Source organism: Platalea leucorodia (genome assembly GCF_965183815.1).
Source record: "Platalea leucorodia genome assembly, chromosome: 1".
Lineage (NCBI taxonomy): Eukaryota > Metazoa > Chordata > Aves > Pelecaniformes > Threskiornithidae > Platalea > Platalea leucorodia.
Window position 1 is genome coordinate 136932295 of NC_138823.1, and position 24624 is coordinate 136956918.

The following is a 24624-nucleotide window of genomic DNA, read 5'->3' on the forward strand; positions in this document are numbered from 1 at the left end:
ATTCTATATGTGTGAAATCATAATACAGGGCTTTAGTGCAGTTTCCAGGGTTTCTAACCACATCAAGAACTGAATTTTTTATTTTTCTGTGAGACTGCTTAATAGTGAAGTAGTATTGCATAAACCAATAGTCAAATACAGAATTGGGAGTTTCTAAAGTTGCTGGGTGTTTTTTCCTTTTCAGCTGAAGCCAATTTTAACTGCATGTTAATTTTGTTAAAATATGTTTACAGTTCTTAATTATTAGTGAGCTGGGTACAGTAAAGGGCAATCTTTTGTTGTCCCTAAATAACAATATTCTGATAATAACCTGTGAGTTATTGCCTTTATACCACATAATAGAACCTCTCTGTGGAATAAATAAATATATTTAACCTCAAAGCCTTTTAATGTCCAGAGACTACAAAAATAGGTACTGCAATCACCTCTGTGTGCCATACACTGGGTAGATCTCTGTAAAATGTTTTACATACCTAAATTATTTAGTCAAAGCAGCAATAGAGAAAGCTTGATCTGTTTCAGGAGGAAAATATATGTGAATCAATTTTATAGATATTTACTTTCCCCTCCCTGGAAGTGTTCAAGGCCAGGTTGGATGAGGCTTTGAGCAACCTGGTCTACTGGAAGGTATCCCTGCCCATGGCAGCAAGGTTGGAACTAGATGATCTTTAAGGTCCTTTCCAACCCAAACCATTCTATGGTTCTATGACTGTACCTACCATAAACACGTGTTCATATTTGGCCATATTTTAACACTTTGCCATATATCCAAATACTAAGTTCAGAAAAGGGTTTTTATTCTATAAGCCATAGCATGTTTTATGTTTTTTTGGAATACAGGATCTTATTGTTCATACAGACTATCTCTTTCAGCCCCTAAATGCTCAGTAAGATGACATCTAGTTCCATTTTTTAGTCTAAAATGATGGCAAGAACTGATGGCCAAAGGAGAAAAAATCCTTTCAACCATCACCCACTCAAACTATGAACAAAAGAGTTTGCCCTCAGTACATGGCACTTCCATGGCCTTGATACGTAGTCATTTGGAAGTTACATGAAGCATTTGGCAGTGAGGACTTGATTTTCTCTCCACATTGGAGTATTCTGCAGCTGCTCATTTAACAAGAAGCTTATGGTGTAGGTAAGATTAAGACTGCATGAAAGATTGGCAACATAAAATTGTGGAGAGCCATAACTCAAACAAAAAAAAAAAAACCTGTGCTTGAGTTAACTGTGCTTCTGGACCAACAGCATTTGAGCCTAAGCAGTCCTGAATACCGTGAGAGAAAACGGAGCTTGTTTTGCCATTCCAAATATTTTGCAACAAGTCTTTAAATAGCAGGCGACAGAAGTAAAATATATGAAAAAAAAAACTAAGCAACAAAAGCAAGGGGGGAAATTAATACAGTAATCATGCAAGCAGTATCAATGGAACAGTATTTGGCAGGGGGGGAGCAGGGAGTGAAATCCCAAATAAAAACAAAGTCCTCTAGGTCAGTACATTGCTGGTAGGTGGATCTCACATCTAAATGCCTAGCTTTATGACCCAGGTAGATTTGGAGATAGTGGGAAGATTAAGTCTGAGGAAGGTGTTTTCTTAGACGTGGCTCTTATGCTGAATACAATGAACAAGTACCTTAGCCATCCACAGACTCTGAACTCATCACTTCATCACTGGAGATACTCAGTTGGACTGTGCAGGCCAGTGGTATTGGCAGGGGCTCTCCTTCTCCTGCAGGGCAGTCAAGTTGTGGTGAATTTATCAGCTCAGGGAAAAAATGGGGGGTGGAATAGAAGAAAAGGGCACTTAAATTGATCCTGGAAAACGATATCAGAGAGGGAAGTTCTGGAAGAAGATTCTGGGAGAAATTCCTGAAAGAAAGACAGTTGGTGTTAACGATAAAGAGCTGCTTGTCAAATAATGTGAAATGTAGAAGTTAACTTTTTTTACAAGTCATCCTTTTTTTAGGATAGTAAAAACCCAGAAGTTTGGCTTGTTTGCCACAAATCAAATGGAGAAGATGGTGAAGGTGAAGAATGTCAATGATAATGCAATTAGAAAAGGTGGACAGGGCAATCCCCAAATCTTTCCAAGGAAGAAGCTTGATGCAAATGAAAAACACTTTAAAATGAAAGTCTGAGGAGAAGAAAACCTGTGTCTGATAGCTGGATGTCTGCTTAGTTGGGGATAACACAGGTGAAGACAAAAACAAGAAAATAAAGTAGAAGGATTCAGAAAATATTTTGATCAATGCAACACAAAACCAGGTGCTGATATTGAGCAAAAGTCAAGAAAGTTGCTTTTAGGCCTATAAGAAAGAGCAAAGAGGCTATATAAAAGATGTGAGGGAGAGGATCTTAGAAAGTTTGTTGTGAATCAGTGGAGAGAGAGAGAGAACATCTGCAGCTAAATAATCTAACATCTAGCCTTGACTTATGAATATGTTGGGTTTTTTTTTTTATAAATTAATGTTTGTTTGTCCAATAGGGAAGATAATAAATAATATTCTAATGCAAAAATTTAAATTTCAAATTGAAAACATAATGAATGAGGAAAAGAGGGACCTTTTTCAATTAAGAGAAAAATATTCTTTCAGACTGTAAATCAATGAGAGATGTTTCAGTGGTTTGCATATTTCTTATAAAAATAAATATCTGCTATGGAAACAAATGTATAACATAAATATGTATTAAAATTATAAGGCTCTGTTGCCAAGCCTTTGACTAACAAGTTATGGGAAGTTGCTAAGGAGAAGTCAGGTGAACATTTATTATTTGATCCCTATCAAGCAAATGAGCATATAAAATGGGTGGTGATACAAGATTTGGCTTGAACCCCAGTGAAGATTTCAGAGGACTGCTCAAACTGTTGCATTTCAGGCATAGCTTCATAAAGTTAAGAAGCTAGATGTGCTCAGCTTCTTGTATGATTAATAACAAAAGATTTCCAAACAACGATTCAGAACAGAAACTTGTTTACATGCCTTTTGGAAGAACCTTTGCAAAGAGGTTTGTTCTTACTGTTGAGCATACTGGGAGGACAGAGAGATCATTCTGCCAGTTTAGGCACCTAAATAAAGGGCCTAAATTTAGCCCCTGAGAATACTACTCTAATACCAATTTATTCAAAGCTCAAAATGAAAAAACCCAGAGGGATTTGGTTTTTTTGTTTAGATGTTTTGGGTTTTTTATTAGGCCGGTGTTTGAAAACCATAAACAAGCTGAGTTTAATTTTTTCAAGACTGTGCACAAGCAATTATTCCTTATCCCAAATATGCATTTTTCTTTATGTTAAGTTTTTAGTGTGATGGCAATAATTATTATTTCACAAAAAAATTCTTAGTAATTGATTTTTTGGGGGAGAATTACTCACTTCTCTCTCCTCAGAACTGCAAAAGTGGTGGGCATTCATTTCAAGCTAGACAGGCTCTTAGTGTAAACTTTGTTTCTGTGCTTTTTACTGAAGATATCTGTGAGCCATTGCTCTGTGCTTCTGAAGAACTGCTAAAGTAACAGCCAAGCACATTGTATTGCATTGCTTGTATTGACGTCATTTGATGATGATGACGGAGATAGGATGCAGAATGAAGTCCCAGTTGTCGACAAGGTGGCAGTCACCAACCTGCTTCTCCACCTGGATGCCCACAAGTCTATGGGGCCAGACGGGATCCACCCAAGGATACTGAGGGAGCTGGCAGGGGAGCTTACCAAGCCACTCTCCATCATTTATCAGCAGTGCTGGTCAACCGGGGAGGTCCCAGATGACTGGAAGTTAGCAAATGTGATGCCCCTCTACAAGAAGGGTCGGACGGAGGATCCAGGGAACTACAGGCCTGTCAGCCTGACCTCGGTGCCGGGGAAGGTCACAGAGCAGATCATCTTGAGTGCCATTACACAGCACATGCAGGACAACCGGGGGATCAGGCCCAGCCAGCATGGGTTTATGAAAGGGAGGTCCTGCTTCGCTAACCTGGTCTCCTTCGATGACAAGGTGACTCGCTTAGTGGATGAGGGGAAGGCTGTGGATGTTGCCTACTTGGACTTTAGTAAGGCTTTTGACACTGTCTCCCACAGCATTCTTCTGGAGAAGCTGGCTGCTCACGGCTTGGATAAGTGCACTCTGCGCTGGGTTAAAAACTGGCTGGACGGCCGAGCCCAGAGAGTGGTGGTGAATGGAGTCAAATCCACTTGGTGGCCAGTCATGAGTGGTGTTCCCCAGGGCTCAGTATTGGGGCCAGTCCGGTTCAATATCTTCATTGATGATCTGGATGAGGGGATTGAGTGCACTCTCAGTAAGTTTGCAGATGACACCAAGTTGGGTGGAAGTGTCGATCTGCTGGAGGGTAGGAAGGCCCTGCAGAGGGACCTGGACAGGTTGGATCGTTGGGCCAGGGCCAAGTGTATGAGGTTCAACAAGGCTGAGTGCCGAGTCCTGCACTTCAGTCACAACAACCCCATGCAATGCTACAGGCTGGGGGAGGAGTGGCTGGAGAGCTGCCTGGCAGAAAAGGACCTGGGGGTGTTGGTTGACAGCTGCCTGAACATGAGCCAGCAGTGTGCTCAGGTGGTCAAGAGGGCCAATGGCATCCTGGCTTGTATCAGAAATAGTGTGGCCAGCAGGACCAGGGAGGTGATAGTGCCCCTGTACTTGGCAGTGGTGAGGCCGCACCTCGAGTACTGTGTTCAGTTTTGGGCCCCTCACTACAAGAAGGACATCGAGGTGCTGGAGTGTGTCCAAAGAAGGGCAACGAAGTTGGTGAAGGGTCTAGAGCACAAGTCTTATGAGGAGCGGCTGAGGGAACTGGGGTTGTTTAGTCTGGAGAAGAGGAGGCTGAGGGGAGACCTTATTGCTCTCTACAACTACCTGAAAGGAGGTTGTAGCGAGGTGGGGGTCGGTCTCTTCTCCCAAGTAACGAGTGATAGGATGAGAGGAAACGGCCTCAAGCTGCGCCATGGGAAGTTTAGGTTGGATATTAGGAAAAATTTCTTCATTGAAAGGGTAGTCGGGCATTGGAAGAGGCTGCCCAGGGAAGTGTTTGAGTCTCCATCCCTGGAGGTATTTAAAAGACGGGTAGACGTGGTGCTTGAGGACATGGTTTAGTGGTGAATTTGGCAGTGCTAGGTTAACGGTTGGACTCCATGATCTTAAGGGTCTTTTCCAACTTTAATGATTCTATGATTCTCTGATTCTGTGACTTTCAACCTGAGCTGTGTCCTTGAGTGTGTTATGCTCAAACTCATTGTGCAGAATAAGTTGGGACAATTTCAACGTAGTTCTTTATCAGCAGTTATCAGAAATGCTACTAAAGGTTTACCACAGAGGTCTTTTTAATATACAAGATATTTAATACACTCTCTATATGGCTATGTTGGCTAATTGCCACGTGATCACTTTTCTTTTTCTCATTTCAGTGACCACATAAACACTCAGCATGGATCTAGAAGAACCCTTCTCTAGTTACAGTAAATTTAGGGTTACCAAATATAAAGAAAGGAAGATGTGCTCAGTAACACAGTGTATCCTCAGCAGAGCTCATCTTACAGAGTACATGTCCTCTGCATCATATTGAGTCACGGGGCACAGTTTTAGTCATCTAGTCTAACCTAACTGCCTTATCTCCCAGTCTTCTCTGACGGTCCTTGAATTTGATTAGTGACTGAAAAACATAGATACATAGAAATTTAATGTCAGTTTCTCAAAACCAAAATAGCTCCTCAAAGAAAGTCCTTGAGATACTGGTACAAAGGCTTGTCTTACAGGACTGGTCCCTGGACCGGTCCCTACACAGCTGGGACATGTGGTCACCCTATATGAACTGATCAATAAGTAAATTCTAATGATTCAATTTGTGTACGTGTTCCCTAGTTGTACATTATAAAGTTATCTATAGGAAGAACATAGGGGTGGGTCGTTTTTTTTTCACAAACACATCTTTTCCTGCAAAATGGATTCCACTTCGTGTTTGTGTGAAACATTTCCAGTACCAAATTACGTATATGTAGTGTCAGAAACTCAACAGAGATCTGACTTCAAATGAAAAGGGAGAGGGAATGTGCTTATATTTGAAGGCCTGATCCAAATATTTTGTTAAAAATTCCAGATATACCATCCTCTGGTCTTTTGCCTATCATTTATAAATACTGTGATTACTGACGTTTCATCCTGGGTTTAGAGATATTACCTATTTAAATGAGTATTTAAAATATGAACTGTCACTTGACTTAGTAAGACATGTACAGCTGAAATGTATTTAAACATGACCATCAGAGGGCTGGCTGTCAAGAATATCACTGACAAAATGAATAGCATTATCTTGACAGTTTCTGTGGTTTTCTTGGAAAGCCAGGAACACAAGTTTCTCAGATTTTTTTTTTTCTCAGATTTTTTCTTAAGAAAGTGAATTATCATTATCTTTTAGTAAAGCTGTATCAAAAAGAGCTTGAAATCTCTTCTTGCTCTGACCTTCTCAAACTGTCACCTTTCTCAGATATACTGGCTCAGAATATCAGTAGAAACTAAGACAACTATAGTAACTAGTGTTTCACCAAAAACTAACGTATTAATGATTTTTTTTTAGAAGATCTCTTACTTTGTCTCTCAGGTTAATGCGTGTAATTTAATCAAAAATAACCGGGAGTCAAATATGAAACGACAGCTTGATTCAAACAAGGCAGGACCTGAGGTTTCCTGAGTACCTTTTTATAGACTTGGATCATTGAATGGTTCAATAGTAGCCATATTATTTGCTTATCTGAGACTGTTGATTATTATGGGGTGGGAAATATTAAAAACAAATTATGTATCTATGTTTTTTGCTTTTTGTGTGTATTTGCAGAAAGTGGAATGCATAATCGTAAGGATGTTTTTTTATCTAGAAAATAATTTTTAGTCTTAAGCCACTATAGCAAACTTTTCTTAATCTATTTTCAGTAATACTTTTTATATCTGTACTATTCCACATTAATAACTGATGTGAGCTAACTGGTTGTTCAGGTTAGATTTGCATTCTGATCCAAAGATTACAGGTTGCTGAATTATCCCTTAAGCTTCCTAGCCCTGTGGATCCATTAAGCCTTAATTAAAGAAGCATCTTAGAAAAAAATAATCAGACCATTTATATCCAAAGAAGATGCACATTGGTCATTTGTTTGTTCACCAGCATAAAAATTATTATTTAATGGAAATTTTAATCACAGCAAGCTTATAGATAGACATATATTAAATGCATTAATCTTTCTATAAGGTTATTCACAATGTATAAGGTTACTCCTCTGAAAAGACTGCTTCAGATTGCTTTCCGGTAATGCTAATACCCATTAAAAAGATGAATATATATGTGTGTAAGTCAATCATAAGGTATTAAAGAGGTGTAGCAACTTAAGCTTCTTTTCTTCTTGGCAGGTCACTTTGAGAAATGTCCTAGTTCAATTAAAATATTTTTTCCATTTCCTAGGAGTAGATTCAGATATGCTCTGTCTGTTCTCTATCTTATCTTCACTGTCAGGATTTAAAACAAACCTGAGTGAGATATAAGACAGATAGTCCAGCTACTTCAGACTCTGAACAGGTTCAAATTAAGGGTATATATATGTGTATATGTCTGCATGTTCATCACACATATGTCCAGGTTGAATATTTGGGAGATACAGAGGTACGTTTTTTAAGAGTCTGTTTACAATTTTGTCGAATTTAAACTGGGATAAACTGCATCTTGTGTTCTTCAAACACCTATTCCTTCATCTCTGCTTTCAAAATGATGCAATAGTGAGTGGAAACCACCTAAACTAGAAAGGCCTACAAACAAAAACAAGGTCTGGTAGTTTTTTTCAGATCAGATTGGTGATACTATGAAATGAAACTTCAGAGAAATTATCATCATCTAGGCTATTGTCATATATTGTGTATGACATGTAAATGACTGTGAAAGTACTGTATATCTTTAAAAAGAAATGAAGTATTTTAGAATAGTAGCATACAACTCAAATATTCATATAATATTCTCAGAAACACAAAATTGTCTAATTAGTTAGTTAGTTCTGTTTTTAAATGCTCTGTATTCAGCATTACTTTGTGCACGAACATTGATTTTGATGAAAAAGTGTTCCTGAAAAAATCTCCATTCTTGGATGCTTTGGTGAAAAATATTACAGTGCTTTAGGTATAAAATGAGCTTTGTGACTGAAGCATGGGTGTAGTGAAAGGTGCTAGTTTCATATTACAATGATCCCATAAGACCTTCCTCCTCCTTTCACCTTGCAACAGGCCTGACAGCATTGTTTCTCCTCTAGTATATAATAATAATTATTATTATTAATAATAAAGCTCTGGCAAATTTTAGGCATGTTTGTGTGCACTTATGGTGTGCTACTTTTAAAAATGGAAAATATTTAAATTCAGGTATAGTACTGCTGGAAAATTGTATTTCAGGCTAGCATACCTATCAATTTATTAATAAAAAATTAATAAATAATGCCCACAGGTGATATTAATTATGGACCAGTATCTGACTGTCAAATGACCTTTCTAAAAAAACCTTTTCACTTGTTACCTTGCTAGGTAATATCGTGAAGCATGTGAGCTTGCTTTACTGACTCCTGGGTTTTCTTTTTTAGATCAGTTTTCTCAAATCCAAAAATCATTTCTCATCTTTTGCTGGCCATCCACAATATCAGGTACCAGGAAAGGTCAGCATATTAAAGCAACAATATGCAAACAATATTTGACTTACCATTCATGTGGATATTGCTCTGTTTCTCAGTATAGTTAATTAGGTGATTTTAATATAGTTTGTGACACAAAAAAGAAATTAATTCTCCATGGATCCAACAACAGTCGTATGCTCTAAATAGGGTAGGCTAGGTGCCTCTTTTTGAAATGGCTGAATGAAGTCTGCTAAAATGAAACCTATTTCAAATGTAGCTGAAACAGCTCACAATGAAGGACCCTCTGCTTTCCTCATCCAGAAATACAAAACTTTTAATGGTTGTTCCTCAGGAATCAGGGATGGCATCTGGTAATTCCTGTAGCTCTTAGGAGACAGAATTTGCATTCCTACCCACTTTCAAGTTCCTGTTACTTTCAATTCTTCCGGTTGTTTTTCATTTATTTATACTAGTCTGTATGCTACTATCTTAACAAGTAAAAGGTGATAGATATTTGAAAAACAGAAAACTCAGTGTAGTTTTTCTTTTTTTTTTTTTCCCCCTAAAGCAAAGGATTATTTTGCTAACGGGCAACCAGCATGGGCTGGTGTCAGATTTTCCTGTAGCATGGAGTTGTGGTTGGGAAGAGGTCCCTGTGCTAGGGAATCTAAGGACTCTGTATGTTGGACTCAATTAAGGGTTCAAAAGAGTAGTTGGGCAGTATAAACTAAAAGAAGCCTTAGCAGCTCCCCTACTTTTGAGCCTATCTGTGTGCAGTTACTGCTCTGGTTTTACAGTCTGAATTAATAAAAATAGCCTTTCAACAATTTTTGTATGAAATTGGTCTGACATGGGCCTGTCTTGTGTTGTGCTTGTCAAAATTAGCTTTGTGTATTATTTTTTTTACCTCTCAGCTCATTAAGTTAGTTGATCCATTTTGGAGTCAGAAAATGTTCAGGCAGGGGAAAATTTTTATCAAATCAACCTTGCATGGAAACAACTGCCTGTTTGCCATCTGCAGTGGGCATTGATCCCTGGCTTGTTTGTGCCTTGCATTTGTTATGCATGAGTAAGCACATTAGCCTTTTCATTTCATTCATTAGACAGTTAGTCCTTGATTAGTGTTTCCTAGTTTCTGTCAAATATGCTACTACTCCTTTATTCATTTTGTCTTGGGTCTGCCTTTTTCTATTGCTTCAGCATGTAGAAAATTAACAGTTAACCACAACAGTAGTCCTTTTATTTCTTTTTCATGTAGAACTGGCTAACAAATATACTTTTCTAATGTTGGCACATCTAATGTGGGATAAAGTATGAATGATGGGTGTTTCAAAAGTTAACAGAGTTATTATTTTAGTTCAGCTGGCAGGCTTTGTTTAGAAGTGTGATGTCTCAGGGTTTACTGTCAGCTTTATTTCATCCGTCTCCAAGAACTGTAGGATCACCTGGATACTTGTGGATATTTGCCTTATAAAATTGCACATAAAAATAAATTTAAAGTAATGATGAGTGCAGTTTGAGAATATAGCACTGAAAGTTTCAGATGACAGTTTGGATGACAGGACAGAACAATAAGGCATTTTATGAATACAACCAGTTCATTCACTAGGGGGTTTTGCTGTTATTTCCTTACAGGACAGTAAATGTTAAATGACAATTCCATTCTTAAAGATAATAGAAAAATAAATAAATAATGATGTGATGTGCATAAAGCAACAAACTATATACAACTTTAGAAACTACATAAGATCATGAATAAAAGTGAATATTTCAATGGAGCCAATAAATTTAGTGATGCCACTAAATGATTTTATTTGATCAGTGATCACAAGTTTTGCCTAAAAATCATATGCTATGCTATATCCTTATGTAGGTAGATGTCATGGTTTAACCCCAGCTGGCAACTAAGCACCACACAGCCGCTCGCTCGCGTCCCCCCACCCCCCCGGGGTGGGAGAGAAAATCAGAAGAGTAAAAGTGAGAAAACTCATGGGTTGAGATAAAGACAGTTTAATAGGTAAAGCAAAAGCCGCACACGCAAGCAAAGTAAAACAAGGAATTCATTCACTATTTCCCATCAGCAGGCAGGTGTTCAGCCATCTCCAGGAAAGCAGGGCTCCATCACGCTTAACCGGTACTTGGGAAGACAAATGCCGCAACTCTGAACGTCCCCCTCTTCCTCCTTCTTCCCCCAGCTTTACAGGCTGAGCATGACATCATATGGTATGGAACAGCCCTTTGGTCAGTTGGGGTCAGCTGTGCCGGCTCTGTCCCCTCCTAACTTCTTGTGCACCCCCAGCCTCCTCACTGGTGAAGCGGTGTGAGAAGCAGAAAAGGCCTTGACTCTGTGTAAGCACTGCTCAGCAGTAACTAAAACATCCCTGTATTATCAACACTGTTTCCAGCACAAATCCAAAACACAGCCCCATACTAGCTACTGTGAAGAAAATTAACTCTACCCCAGCCAGAACAAGCACAGTAGAGTGTGTGTAAAATATTATGTCTTGTTTATTGTTATTTATTCATAATCTTAAAAGTTTCTGTAAATGTTATCAATCTATCAGAACAATTTTACCTTTGACGTGATATTAAAGTTCATATATTTATTTTTTCAAAGTATCCACAAGCCAGTAAACCAAACCTGAAGGTTGGACCAGTCTGTTCTCCTGAGGGTGCCCTGCTTAAGATTCTAGTAAATAAAAAATTATCATAGTCATAAAGTGTTGCAGCCATGTTTGATGTTAGTGGATACCTATATATCTGCACAAAATGCTTGCTTATTTGAAATTTATATTAACATTGATTGGTTTAAATAAAAATTACTTTAAACAAAATATTTTGATCATGTTTGGAATCAGAAATACAATAAAATTTAAGTATTTAATTTTGTTTTTTTCCCCTAAATTCTAATTCTTATGGTTTGAAAATAATTTAAAATGTTGCTAGATATAGACTTCATACTGAATTTAATACTTCTCTCAAATTCTTAGCTTTTATATTTCCATAACCTTTTAAGTTGGTAAATAATGTATTTTTTTCATATACATGATAGTTGATTACAGTGATGGTTATATTTGTAGTTTTTGTCAAACTCTATTTACATGGAAACTGGAATTAATTTAAATTTCTTACTAACTGAACTAACTCTTCTTATATTTATATTCTTATATATGCAGCATTTTAAAACATAATTATAAAACCATGATCCAAATGGATTTCTCTGTGTTTACTATCTCCTGCAAGAATGAAGACTTGGTAGATTTCATACTTTCACACCTCATTTAATACATACATTAAAAGATGAAAAAACTTTTTACTTTCTTAATTCCCAGTTTGTAAATTTTTAATGAATTAGTATGTGAAATAAATATTGCATGATCTGGAATGAGGAAAACGTTATTTTCATACCTGCAAAGGATATATAAAAGTGCTGTGAAAACTGATTCTAGCCTATCAGTTCCAAATATCCTATTTTCAGCAATCCCACCACCACAATGGTTTGATTCTCTTGAAAATGTTATACACGTATAAGTATTTTATACAGCTGTTTCATTTCACATACACATTATTTAAATGTATTAGCATCATTTACTACATTTTAAAATATTTTGATAAAGTATATTTAATTTAATTAACAAGTCTCTTTTTCATATCAAAAATCCATTTTTCCCCTCACATGATTTCATACCCTGACGTATAGCAAATGGGGCATTTATTCCCATTTTCTACCAAATTTCAGAGAAAGCTATTGGATGGCCGTATGCATATATCAAGCTATATGCGTATAAAGTAACTCTGCTGAATCTATCACTCACCTTTACTAAAGGAATAGATTTCACAGACTTTATTTAGTATTCCAACAAGAAAGAACTGTATGAATGGTCTTATTGTAAACCTTCACCAGATCTGGATGATACTTGCTATACAGAAGTGGAAGACACTTTCAGTAAACGTAACTGTCATGTCTCATTTCTCAAAAGGAATAATGGAGACTAACAAGTGTAGCAAATTTTTAAGTTCAGATATATCCCATTCTTGGAACAGTGTACCTGTGAGCTTTCTGAGTGATAAGAGTATTGCTCCTGTTGAAAATGACAGTTCACAAAACACCTTACAAACAATATGCCTTGTTTACAGTTTTGGTCTTCCGTTTTGCAATTTTCCTGTCACAATAGATTTATGGTTTTCTTTTTTCCTGTTAGGATGCTTCGATTGCCCACAGATTCCATATCATGAGAGAAAAACATCCAGAGAAGTTCAACAGTAGGTAAGAATCTAAAAATAGTTGCATAGGAAATTATTCTTTCCATGTTATTAAGGTGTGTTCTGTGAGGGGTTAAATTTTGAACATCCTTTAAAATATCGATTCTTATAAAGGAGAGGAAATTGGTGCATTTTATATTAAGTATATGCTCGCAGACTGCTTGTAGTGTAACTGTTTTATATCTGGTATTTCAACTGCAATGAATAACATTATAAATAAACTGTTCTCACATGCGAAATGTTTGACTTGTAAGACTAGCATGGACAAGATGATGCATTGTGGTATCTGAGGATCCCTGAATTGACACTTTGCCATTAGGCACTGAAGAACACTTATTAGACAGCTGCAGATGGTGATCCTTATGTTTCATTCCCACACGCACACTGGTACATTGACAGGGGGCTCTTCCATATATACTCTTAGTAAGGGCAAGTGAATGCCATTTTACACATAAATGCTTTTATCATTAAACAGCTTTGGATATGTAAAAAAGTCAGGAATGAGACTTTGCATCTGTTCCTTGTGTTGCTTTTTGATTTTGCAATGTTATCTCAGAGCTTTTCTAGAGATTAAAAATGTATTACAACATGTACTGTTAATTCACCTTCTTTCAATATCTGGTTTGTTGAGTAGATAATATTCATAATGCAATGCTTATGTTTGTCTCTTCTTATTTAGGTAATTTAGCACATAACTTATGATGGGTAAAAGCAACATTTCAGAAACTTCAATTAACATTTAAAGGCACATGGGGAAAGTCAGATACGAAGTTATTGCAAATAAATGGAGAATATCTAGATGTAATTATTAACACAAATGTTTCGTCATTGTGAGCCTATCCATAGACTTTCTTTAGTTTTCCATGGGGGTGACCTGGAAAGTCTTGTGTAGATGCAAATCTTTGTAGACCTTGGGATGATAAAATATGCTGTTTGTGCTGTTGTCTTAGAGCTGTACAGAACGATGTTTGAATATGTTTGAATATTATCTAACTTCTTACTGTTTTCATGTTGAAAGTATAAATTTTACATCTAACAGTCAGAGATGAGGGCTTTTTTCTTAAATACTCAATCTGTTTAGCATCTATGCCATGACATACTATGACCCCAAGTGTATGTTTAAGTTCCACAGTAAACATTTATTTTCTATGACCTCCTCTTCCTACCTTCAATGCTTCTCATTCTGAAAGAGTTATACTATGAAAAGATCTGAACTCAAGCCTGATCTGCACATCCCAATGTATTATACTCGTTCAGCAGGACTAGAGATATTGGACATTTAGCAAATGCAGATATTCTAGGCCCTGAAGATAAAGCTAGTTTATCAGTGGTCTTTCTGCATATTTTCAGCAGTTGGCAATTATAATTTATAAAAAGCTCAGCTAATAACATGAGTTTCAGATCAGATTTCATGTCACAATAAATCATATGCCATTAATAACATCTGCTAGCAGACTCACCTTGAAATTCATCTATATTTTAAGGAACCTGATGTTTCTAACATTATCTTAAGGAAATTAATTACAAAAATATATAGTTCCAGTCCCTACGTGCTTTGGTACTGTGATATTGAAAGAATTTGAAAAAAGCAATGATTCTCAGGGTATTGAAAGGCTATTCAGAAAGATTATGCATTTCTTAAAAAGGAACATAAAGACTTGAACAAAGTATTGTTATAGAGACTGATGTTTTAAAATGTTTCTTCTTTTCTGTAGTGAGAAAAACACGCAGATTTCTATTTTTGTTGAATACAATTTTCCAAATGATGTTAGTTCACAAATAGTTTGTTCCACTAACAGTTATTTGCATGTGGCAACACTCCATAATATGTTGCAGCAGCATTTTCCTGCAGTGTGAAAATAAAACCCTTTTTTAGATGTCTGCTAAACCACAAGACTTTCTTCACCAAAGTGTGGAATTTTCTCTGCAATATAAATGATTTAGGGTCAGCAAGTCCAGCTCAAGTCAGACTCATAGTGGGCTCCATAGTTAATAGCACTTACTCATTTGAAAATCCTACATTGGCACATATGAATATCTCCCGGGATTTAAAAAATTGGTTCTTTTGTGGTTTTATGTTAGTTTCCTCTTGCCTGATTTTCCAAGGTTTTGAGCTCCTACAGCTATCATTCAGTTTTGTAAAGCAGGTCCTTGCACTGAGGTTCTGCTCTGAAAATGAATATGTTAAAAGTTTCCTCACTGAAGAGAAACTTTAAGTTTATGCTGTGTGCAGAGGTCTTTCGAAACCCAAAGGTGTTGTATTTGCTTCAGTACAGTAAGTTAGGTTAAGTTTGGTATTGGAGAATCTTTTGTTTTAAATCCTGGTAATGATCCTCAGATTCCTGAGGGCATTCCTTGACACTCTGTTCCCAAGTTTTGCATGTAATTAGAGCATACCAATAGGGAAACTCTGGACACATTGTACTTTTGTGTGAAAGCAGAATCTTTCTGTACTTGCTTACCTTCTCAAAATGAAAATGAGAGCATATCACAAGGCTTGGAAGGACTTTTTGATGATTATGAGCCAATATTGTAGAGTGCTTTGGAAGTAGGTGGCTAGTTAGTTTCCTAATAATTGTTAGGAATTCTGACACATTTTGAAACTGTTCATAGATATTAGACACAAAGACTTAGTATTGCTGACATTAAAAATAGAAAGAAATAAATTAAGGTGTGGATTTCTAAACGGCCTACAGATACTTAAACATTGAGGTCTTTAGAAAATCTCAGATTAAGTATGTGTAAATACTCATGAATTAAAAATCCACATTATCTGTTGTTTCTTAAATCTTCGCATGACTTAGCAGCTACCTTGTGACATTTCTTTTCAATGAAGCACCTGTTTGTTTCAGATTCTTATTAAATTGAAATCAAGTCCCTTTGTCAAAAGAGTCTTCTGTGTTCAGAAGCTTAAGTTTCACTGAAAAATGCTTAATACATGCCTTAATCACTTGAAAATGTTATACTTGTAAGCTGCAATATGGAATGGCTCCGTATTGTTTTCCAAATAAGGTCCAGCATAAATGTCTAACAGTGATTTTAAAATATTCATCACTTGTTCCTAAAAATGGATCTGCAGGAGAAGAATTTTTCTTCTGGTGATGGTCAAGTAGAAAAGAATGGAAGTGAGAACACAGTAGCATCCCCACCTCTGTCAAAAGAATGAATCCTAATATGCCATTTTAAGTAATCGTGTCTTCAGATCATTAGCACACATTATCAGACACCAGTACTGACATTGCATTAAGATTTAAATGTGTTCATAAAACCCAGAATCTCAGCTGTCACATTACCCACTCTACAGATCTGAAGCACTGAGAACCCTGTGCTTGAAAAAGCAGGGTTCACTTCCCAGCATCTCCTGCTTAAGGGTAGGGTCAGATTTTCTCATTTCAGTGTGGAAGGGCTGAGTTAACCCCATGGGGAAGAAAACTTGCAAAAGACAGCATTGCAAGTAACAGTATCATTAAACTAGGACATACTGTTGAAATAACGATTCAGTTAGGCCAAAATGACCTACAGGGAGATCTGTGTAAACATCATAGACTCGATGCTGGGAATAACAGATGTATGAGTTATGTGACTGGAATATACACAGAAAAACAAAGAGTACATTCAACAAAAAATAATTCAAGTTGATATTAACTATTCTAAAATAATATTCAGTTATATTAGGCATGCTAATTTGACTTTCTGGCACCCCATAGCATAAAAGACATTCCTTAGTCTCAGTAAACTAAAGTAGGATTTACAAAGTGCATTTACAGTCTTAAGTACATCATCTTTGAGATTTTCAAACATCAGTCTATTTTTCTCTTTTATGAAGAGGAAATCCTAAAGTAGAAAAAGATCTTATTCCTAATAACTCGATCTGTATCATGTTCTTGACCATGTACTTTTGAGATTCCTTTTCAGCTTGCTTAATTATGCTTTTATTTTGTGCAATAGCTATGCACTTAACCTGTCAGGAAATTTTTAAGTAATAGAAAGTACTGATTTACTTTGTGCAAGTAATGTCCAACAGAATAAATGTTCTTTTAATGAATATGAGTGAAGGAAGTTACACTTTTGTTTTGACCTATGTGTTATGCGACACTGGTTTAATCTGGAAAAGCCACAGAAAGAAAAGGTGGGATAAATGGCAGGTAAATGAATCTTTAGCAAGTCCTTCCATGTGTCCCAACTTGAGTACTGCACTACACAATGTAGTCATCATAGTATCATATCTTGCCTGACCTGAAGAAAAAGGGAAAAAAATCCTGTCATGCAAACACAGATTTCTAATCCAACCTGACAGCAAAGAAGCCAGAACACAGTTATTCCACTTGAGTATTGGAGATTACCCAAATCACGTGCTGTTGAAAGTTCCAGTTTGCTGACTGAACGCCACAAATCAAAAAAAATCAGTGTAACCTTTCTCCTTATTTTTGCATAGGGCAACCTCAGTTTAAAAGCAAAATCATTTGCCAGGGGGTGAATAAACTGCTCCATTCTCAGATATACTTAGCCTTTGTTTTAAAGTTGGCTTATTTTAGCTTTGAATTGAAAAGCCAAAATGTTTCATTTTGAATAGAACAAACTGTTTTGATATTTTCATTATTCTTCCAGTTTTTCAGCTTAAGTGATGGAGTCTTTGGTTATATATACTAATCATCAACACAAAATTCTGAACTTGAATGGCAGACATGTCAGTCTCTTTCCTTCAACCTCTCCTCCCTTTCTGGTTGTGTCTGAGCTGAGAACGCTTCAAAAGAAGACACTAGCCCCACAGAGAGACCAGATTGCAGACATCTGTTACCTGTCCCGTTGAACCCACAGGTTTCTTTTCATGAAAGGATAAGACTCCAGGGAACAATACCTCTGAACCCAGGCAGTATTACTGCAACTGTAGTCATTAGAAGAAGCAACACAAGGTGAAAATATTTATGATAGAGTGAGAAATATTTTCACATGAGCAAGAGATGACTTGTAGGTAGACAGCTTACTCTGCCTAGCTCTTGCTTTTAACATTTATAGACAGAAAGAAAAAATAAAAAGAATCAACATAACAGGTTCTTTTGTCAGACTTCAAACACGTAGTAGCTTATCATTAGAAAAAATGCCTGAAGTGTATAATGTGTGCTTGAGTTTACTGAGCTGGGACAAAAGAAGATACTCGGAGTATAATGCTGATTTAGTGTACCTATGTCTGTTGTCTATAGAGCAAAATGACAGCAGTCTGCATCTGCAGTATCTGCACCTCTCTCTAAGGCAAGATTTCATGTTTTTATCATTTCTCTAGAAGGTGATAATAAGCTAAGGCCCTCTGCTTGAGAGACTTCTTGCTCTGTTAAACATGATTCTGTAGTGGCTATCTGTGAGGCTGGTGTGGTTGGGGAACCTTAAGTTCAGACTCATGAGGACTAGGGGCAGTGTGCTGTATAAAATGTATTCTAAGCAGACATCCCTACATCCTGAGCATCGCCTGTCATTTCAAAGTACATCTTTGAAAGCAGTCCACTGTATCAGACCCTAAGCAGAGCAGTGAATTTATGTTTGTACTCTCAGGGTCCTCAGCTGTCAAATTCACTACTGCAGGACTAAAATGGGGTCAGGTTTTGTACTGTTATAATGGTAAGGGCTATCTGGTTATTGGGCACTTCTGTTGGAGGGGGTTGTTGTGAAACACCTGCCATTCTGCACTTTTAAAAACAAACAAATAACTGAAATATGTAATATTGATATTGACAAGATACCGGAATGTTTTTTCCTTTAAGGAAAGTTATGTGTTTTAAAGATATGTAATGATACTCAGTTGTTAAAGAAACAGTTGCTTTGGAAATTGTCAAGTAAAATGTATAGCCGTGTTAAAGAGTGACAATCATTGCATTGTCTAGGAGAAAGGATTGTTTAACATGGTGCACAATCGTATAGAGGGATTGGCACAACATGCATTGTGCAAGTAACAAACTGTTGATTCACAACAGGTCTATCCATATGTTATAGGCCAAGGTCAATAAAATCTAATTTTCTTCAACTGATGTCAGGCTGGTAAAGGAATTTATTGAAAATGATGTTTCATTACTTAGAGTAGGTCATTGAACCTTTTCTATGGATTGAAGTGCCTATTGGATGTTCTACACATTCTTTAATTAATTAAAACTACTGCCTTTTATTACAATACGTTAAAGGCAAACTTAACTATATAGGAATTAAATCTCAGTCTCTTCCAGTGTTCAGTCACACCATTTGAAATAACGATTATTAACACAATGATAGAAAAAAGTTTCTGACTACTTTCATTTGTAGTATATTCACACGTGAAGGGAGTCTATAATAGATATGAGACACACTGTAACAATACTAAACTACAGCTTGCTATTTATTGCTTGCTGATAAAGTATGGTCAGGTATTTATATACAAATAAATAAGGTTATTTTCCCTGATTTTCATGATCAAACACTGAATAACATGCATCATGACACAGTTGTTTTTTATCAAATATTGCTTGCTTTTTTTCGGGGGACGACTTATTTTTATAGTCGGTACTAGTGAATATTAACAATGTAAATTTGCAGCTGATTTTCAAACTTCATTTTGGATCAATTAATCTTCAAATTTCTGAAGCAAATGGCAAATCTTTACATAAGATTCATGTGGATATATTTCATGTTTACAACAGATGCTGGGCTAAACAGTTAAGCAGCAGCCATTTCTAATATATATTGCAAAACCAACAAAACCTTCTTTCAAAATCCAGTCAAGGTTGCTAAGTGGCCACAGTGCACTTACGTATAATAATATTGACAATATCGAGGCCATTAAAAGCAATGAAATGAATTGTTAAGGAATAAATTTTACACTTCCTATTTAATAAACATAAACACATTATTCTTTAGTACAAAGAAATTAAAATTTAATCACAGCATGAAAACCTTTGCTCTGAACTGTGGGTGCTTTATGGGACTTTATTTTAAATCATTTATTCCAGTAATTAAGCCCCTATTTTTAGAGAATGTTGTTATCCAGGCATATACTACAGTACCCATAGATAATGAGGAGAGACCAAATACTCTTTTAGTATAGCATGGACTGACATGATATACAGCATGTGCCTTTACTTGCCTTGTACCTTAAGTTGTTAGAAATTGGGTCCTAGATTTGCTTCAGATCCAGAATCTTACAGCTAATATACCCTAGGCTTCCAACTCCACACACTCTGAAATTGAAATTAGTTTTTGTTATATTAGAGAGATTTATGTAATTAGAAAAAAAAAATTTAAAATTTAGCGACTCCTCCTAAACCTGTTTTTAGTACAACTGTTCAAAATTAATTTTTTAATAGATTACCTGAAAAGTAATCCTTTCAACCAATATGCTAGCCCCTGATTAAATATCCTATAGTTCTCATCTTTGCTAATTGTATAACTGAAGTGATTTTAAGTAGTCAATGTATCTAATAAGGAGCCTGTGTCACCATCTCCATCACTTCAGATAATATTTTCCATTTTCTGCTTTATTCTGTTTGAATGTAGTTTGCCTGGCTCATGTCTATGTATTTTTATGTAAATAATCAGACTGCTTTCTGAGCTGATTTCAAGCCTCTTACTTTTATTGCAATGGGTTACATAGTCCTTTCTAAGAAATGTGCAAAGCTAGAAGTATTGCCAAACTTATAGTATATAGTAAAGTATAATCTGTGTATCTTACAAAATAAGATCAATCCTGTGGATATCGCTCAAGTAAAGTATTAAATCTCTTTAGCATTGATGTACCTAAATTATATTTTCTATTTTTATTTTTATATTTAATTGTATTTTCTTTATATATATCTATTTAATTTTATATTTTGTATTCTATACTTATACCCAAAATATGGATTTTTTCAATATCTTTGTGTATGCATTTGTGTGTGTGTGAAATCACTACACATTTTTAAGTATATTATCAGAAAAAAGTACAAAACTAAAAACATCACGAGAGAAATAGGTAGGCTGACTTCATGATTTAAAGGGAATGGATGTTGCTTATTTTGATATGTGGCACTACTACAACTGAAGCCAAGTTTAGCTAAAAGATAAAAGTAGTTTAAAGTGATATTGCCAGTCTTTCCCTCACCACACTTCATAGTCTGCCTAATAGGAGAGCTGATGTGTTTTGGAAATACTGTTTTGGTCATTTATATCTTTTGAGACTAAATCATATATTTTTTTATGTTCTTGCCCTTCCTAAGACAGGCTTACTCCTATTAGGATATTTCCATGTGCTAGCATGGAAAGAATACCCCTCTGGCTTCTCTTGTAACTCAATTACGGAATGATTGGCGACTATTGATCTACATTCACTTCTGAAGTAGAAGATTAACGGATGTTCATTTGCTATCTCACCAGTGGTCGGGGCGCTAGTATCCTGCTTTCAACTTTTTCCTTTGTCAGACAGAGAAGTTATGAGAATTTAAAAGATGTTGCTAACCTGCTCCAACAAAAATTCTTTGTGTTTATTTAGGACTCTACTCTGCATTTCAGGAAATACATGTTGTATATATGTTACCTCTCTCTGTTGAGTGCTCTCTAATATTCAGCTCTGGTTTGTGTAAAAGGCTTCAGATTAACAAGGTATGTGGCAGATTGTTGGCTAAAGGATCAGAATACCCCCCTCTTCCAGCTCAAAAGGCCCAGGAGGACTCTCTGGAAAAACTGTCAAGACAGGATACCAGACAGGCAAAAAGAAACATGTGGGGAACAATATAATTTTGGTATCGCTTCTCAAAGTTTTAGCAAACAGTAATTACAGAATTCTGAATTCATTTACTGATCGGTGATTGCAAAGGTGAGCCGGATGCTTGTGGTGTGTTCGTATGTCATGGCATAAAATGGATCACAATAGAAAAAGCAGAAAATCATTGGACATAAACACTTTTACCTAGTAATTACTCGGAATTTATTAAGCTTGGAAAGTTTTCAAATTATATCCTGTTTCAATCCCTGGAAGTGTCCTTAGATATGCCAACAATTAATATGGTTCCTTAGGTTAAAAAATTAATACAGTATTTTAACATCATACTGAATTTACATTAAATTGTTTTCCTGATGATAGGCCTAAAATTCAGGACCAGGGTATCATTTGAATCCATGTGACATAGGTAGATGTGGTAAAAGCTGCCTAGGATTTTGATTTAGTAGTCAGAGGAAGAGGCCATCTGTTAGATTTGCCATTTTTTGTTCAAATTAGACTTAGGGAACAGCTGCAAGTAATATGGTTTCCTGGTTCTTGAGAACCTTTCAGTTATGCTTTTTTTAATAAAGATTTGTCCATATGAGGAACAGCAAGGTCTGTTAACCTTTCTTGCAGCATTCTATTTTTGAGCCAATTATGAAGATGTCTAAAGGCATCGAATGCTCTTTGGAACAGTAACTTGTGATTTGGGAGTATAATGGCCAGCTGAAGAACTTTCTCTGTGGTTAAAATATTTGTGCTCACAATATATTAAAAACAAGGGCAGCATTGATTTTTTTATGAGCTAAATACTTCTTGGACTTTTTTTCTTTTAGTTATGATGATATATTAATAACTACAGTAGCAGCAGAAGTAGCAGAAGATTCTTAAGTGATTTGGATTTTGATAGTAAAGCCTTGAAGGCTGTGTTAAGCTGTCAATCTAGTTCTTTATCAAGATTTTGTTGATGTTCAAAGAAAGAAAAAAATGTGTTAATCAAAGAAATATGTTCTTGCTGGTATGAGGCAGCTGACAACTCACTCTGAATGAAATCTTCAGTATGTTTAGCTGCTTTGATTTCATAGAGAATTGCAGTGTAAATGTTCTGTGGAAGAGATTTGGGAGGATAAATTTAATTGTCAAATTGTTGTGGACTTTTAAAAATTAAACCTGAGTGGATTGACCTAACTAAGTAGGGCTTGTGCTTCAAAAAAACTTTGCAGTAGCAAAGCTGCACAGCAGCCATGCCACTGCAGCCATGGGGCTATTTTTATACTGGCTTCATAGTGAGGGCACTCAGCCAGGAAGAGGGAGATTGGGGTTCACTTCCCCTCTTCCGACAAGGAGCAATCAGACACAGTCTTACTTACTTGGGAAGTGTTTTAATCACTAAACAACAAAATAGCAGCTGGACTACAATGCAACTACAAATGCCATAGTTCGCAACTATGGCAGAAACACTGAAAACAAGTAAGCAGGTGGGAATTTGACTCTGTCACCAGGTTGCCAGGGCACTATCCCTGTGAAGAGGCATTTCTGTATTATTTGAAGTCTGGTAAAAGACTAAGTTTTTAATCATGTTGCTTAAATTACTAACAACATTTATCTACTACTTTATTCACATAAGCAAAATAAATATCATGGAAACTGGACACACCTGCTGCAAAGGTGATGTGTAGCATACTAGTATCTGCATAGCAGAATGAGAGATTCTCAACTGCTTTTGTTGAATCTAGAATAAGAAAGCACAGACACTAATCTAAAGTATTTACAATCTGGCATATTGCCTAAGCGCACACAGCCTTCCATCTGCCAAAGCTTCTTTGACATCACCTACAATGCCCAAAGACACTAATATTTTAGGATAAGGGTATATAGCCATGATGCAGAACAGTCCCTGTTGGAGAGATATAATAGTCAGACACAGCAAGCACTGCCAAAGAGAGAACTACTTAGAGTTACAGAAAGAAGATGCCTGTCAGGGCTGATCTGAGCCTGCTCCGACTCTGCCAGTTTCTCAGTATCATTCATGGACAGTCACAGATGACCTGCATAATGAACTGCAGGTCTGCTTCTAAGCTGGATGACACTGCATGGTCTGCATGGAGCACACCACCACATGTTATTCTGTGGTTTAGAGTAGATTTAGACTACCTCAAGCATAAAGCAATACCTTATGGCTGTCTTACTTGTGTTTCCAGAGCCATCTTGGTTAGCACTAGCTCTGCAATCCTGGAAGCGTGCTCCGTTACGCAGTGGAGACGTGGCTGAAGTATGGCATAAAACGTGCAGTGTTTTATCCTGTACTGTGTTTTGAGTACACTGGATCACAAGCTAGTGGTCACCCATCTCCCACATTATACCAGCTTCTTGATCCTTACCAAATGTTTTTAGCTGTCTCAAGTAAAAGAACTCTTTGAGATGAAATTTTAACTTTTAAGTCTGTTCTTGCTAAAGGGCACATTCATCTTTTGCCTACTTTTTCCTTCCTCTGGCATCTGATGACTTCTCTTGTTTTTCTTTCTGCTTTTGACTCCTTTTTTCCTTGCCTTTCTTGACTTTACTTTGTTTCTTCACCTTATAAAATAATCAAGGATACAGATTTCAACAAAACTATACTCTTGGTTAAGAAGGATTTCAATTTTTATTATAAAGCTAAATTAAGAGCTGCTTAATGCTCATGGTTTAGTGTTTTAATAAAAAAGGAAATGGAGAAGCTGACAGAGCAAGAGGGAAGTGCTTTTCAGCCATGTCTCTTGCTTGAAGTCTTAAGTGTTGCTTTGTTTGGTCTATTTATTATATTTTCTGAAGGTTTTATTACATAATATCTATCTTTTTCATAACACTTTTCTTCTCTATGAAATTACAAGATGGTGTACAGCTGCATGTGGTGTACACTTCTACCAGAATACTCTTTGACAATGTAAAGTTAAGTAATCAAACCATAAGTATGCCAGTTTAGGGCCCTGAACTGCTAGCACTCTTAAAACCTGTAGCCTGGAAGAGGACATATTCAGTTCCTG

General features: G+C 36.4%; 1 protein-coding gene across 1 annotated transcript in view; it reads left to right on the forward strand.

Moving 5' to 3' along the window:
* DGKB (diacylglycerol kinase beta) overlaps nt 1-24624 on the forward strand; it is a gene marked incomplete at both ends in the record, with an annotated part of 334114 nt that overhangs the window by 180575 nt on the left and 128915 nt on the right. The window contains 1 exon segment of the mRNA XM_082329956.1: nt 12846-12910. Within this exon segment, the coding sequence (XP_082186082.1) occupies nt 12846-12910 (65 nt within the window).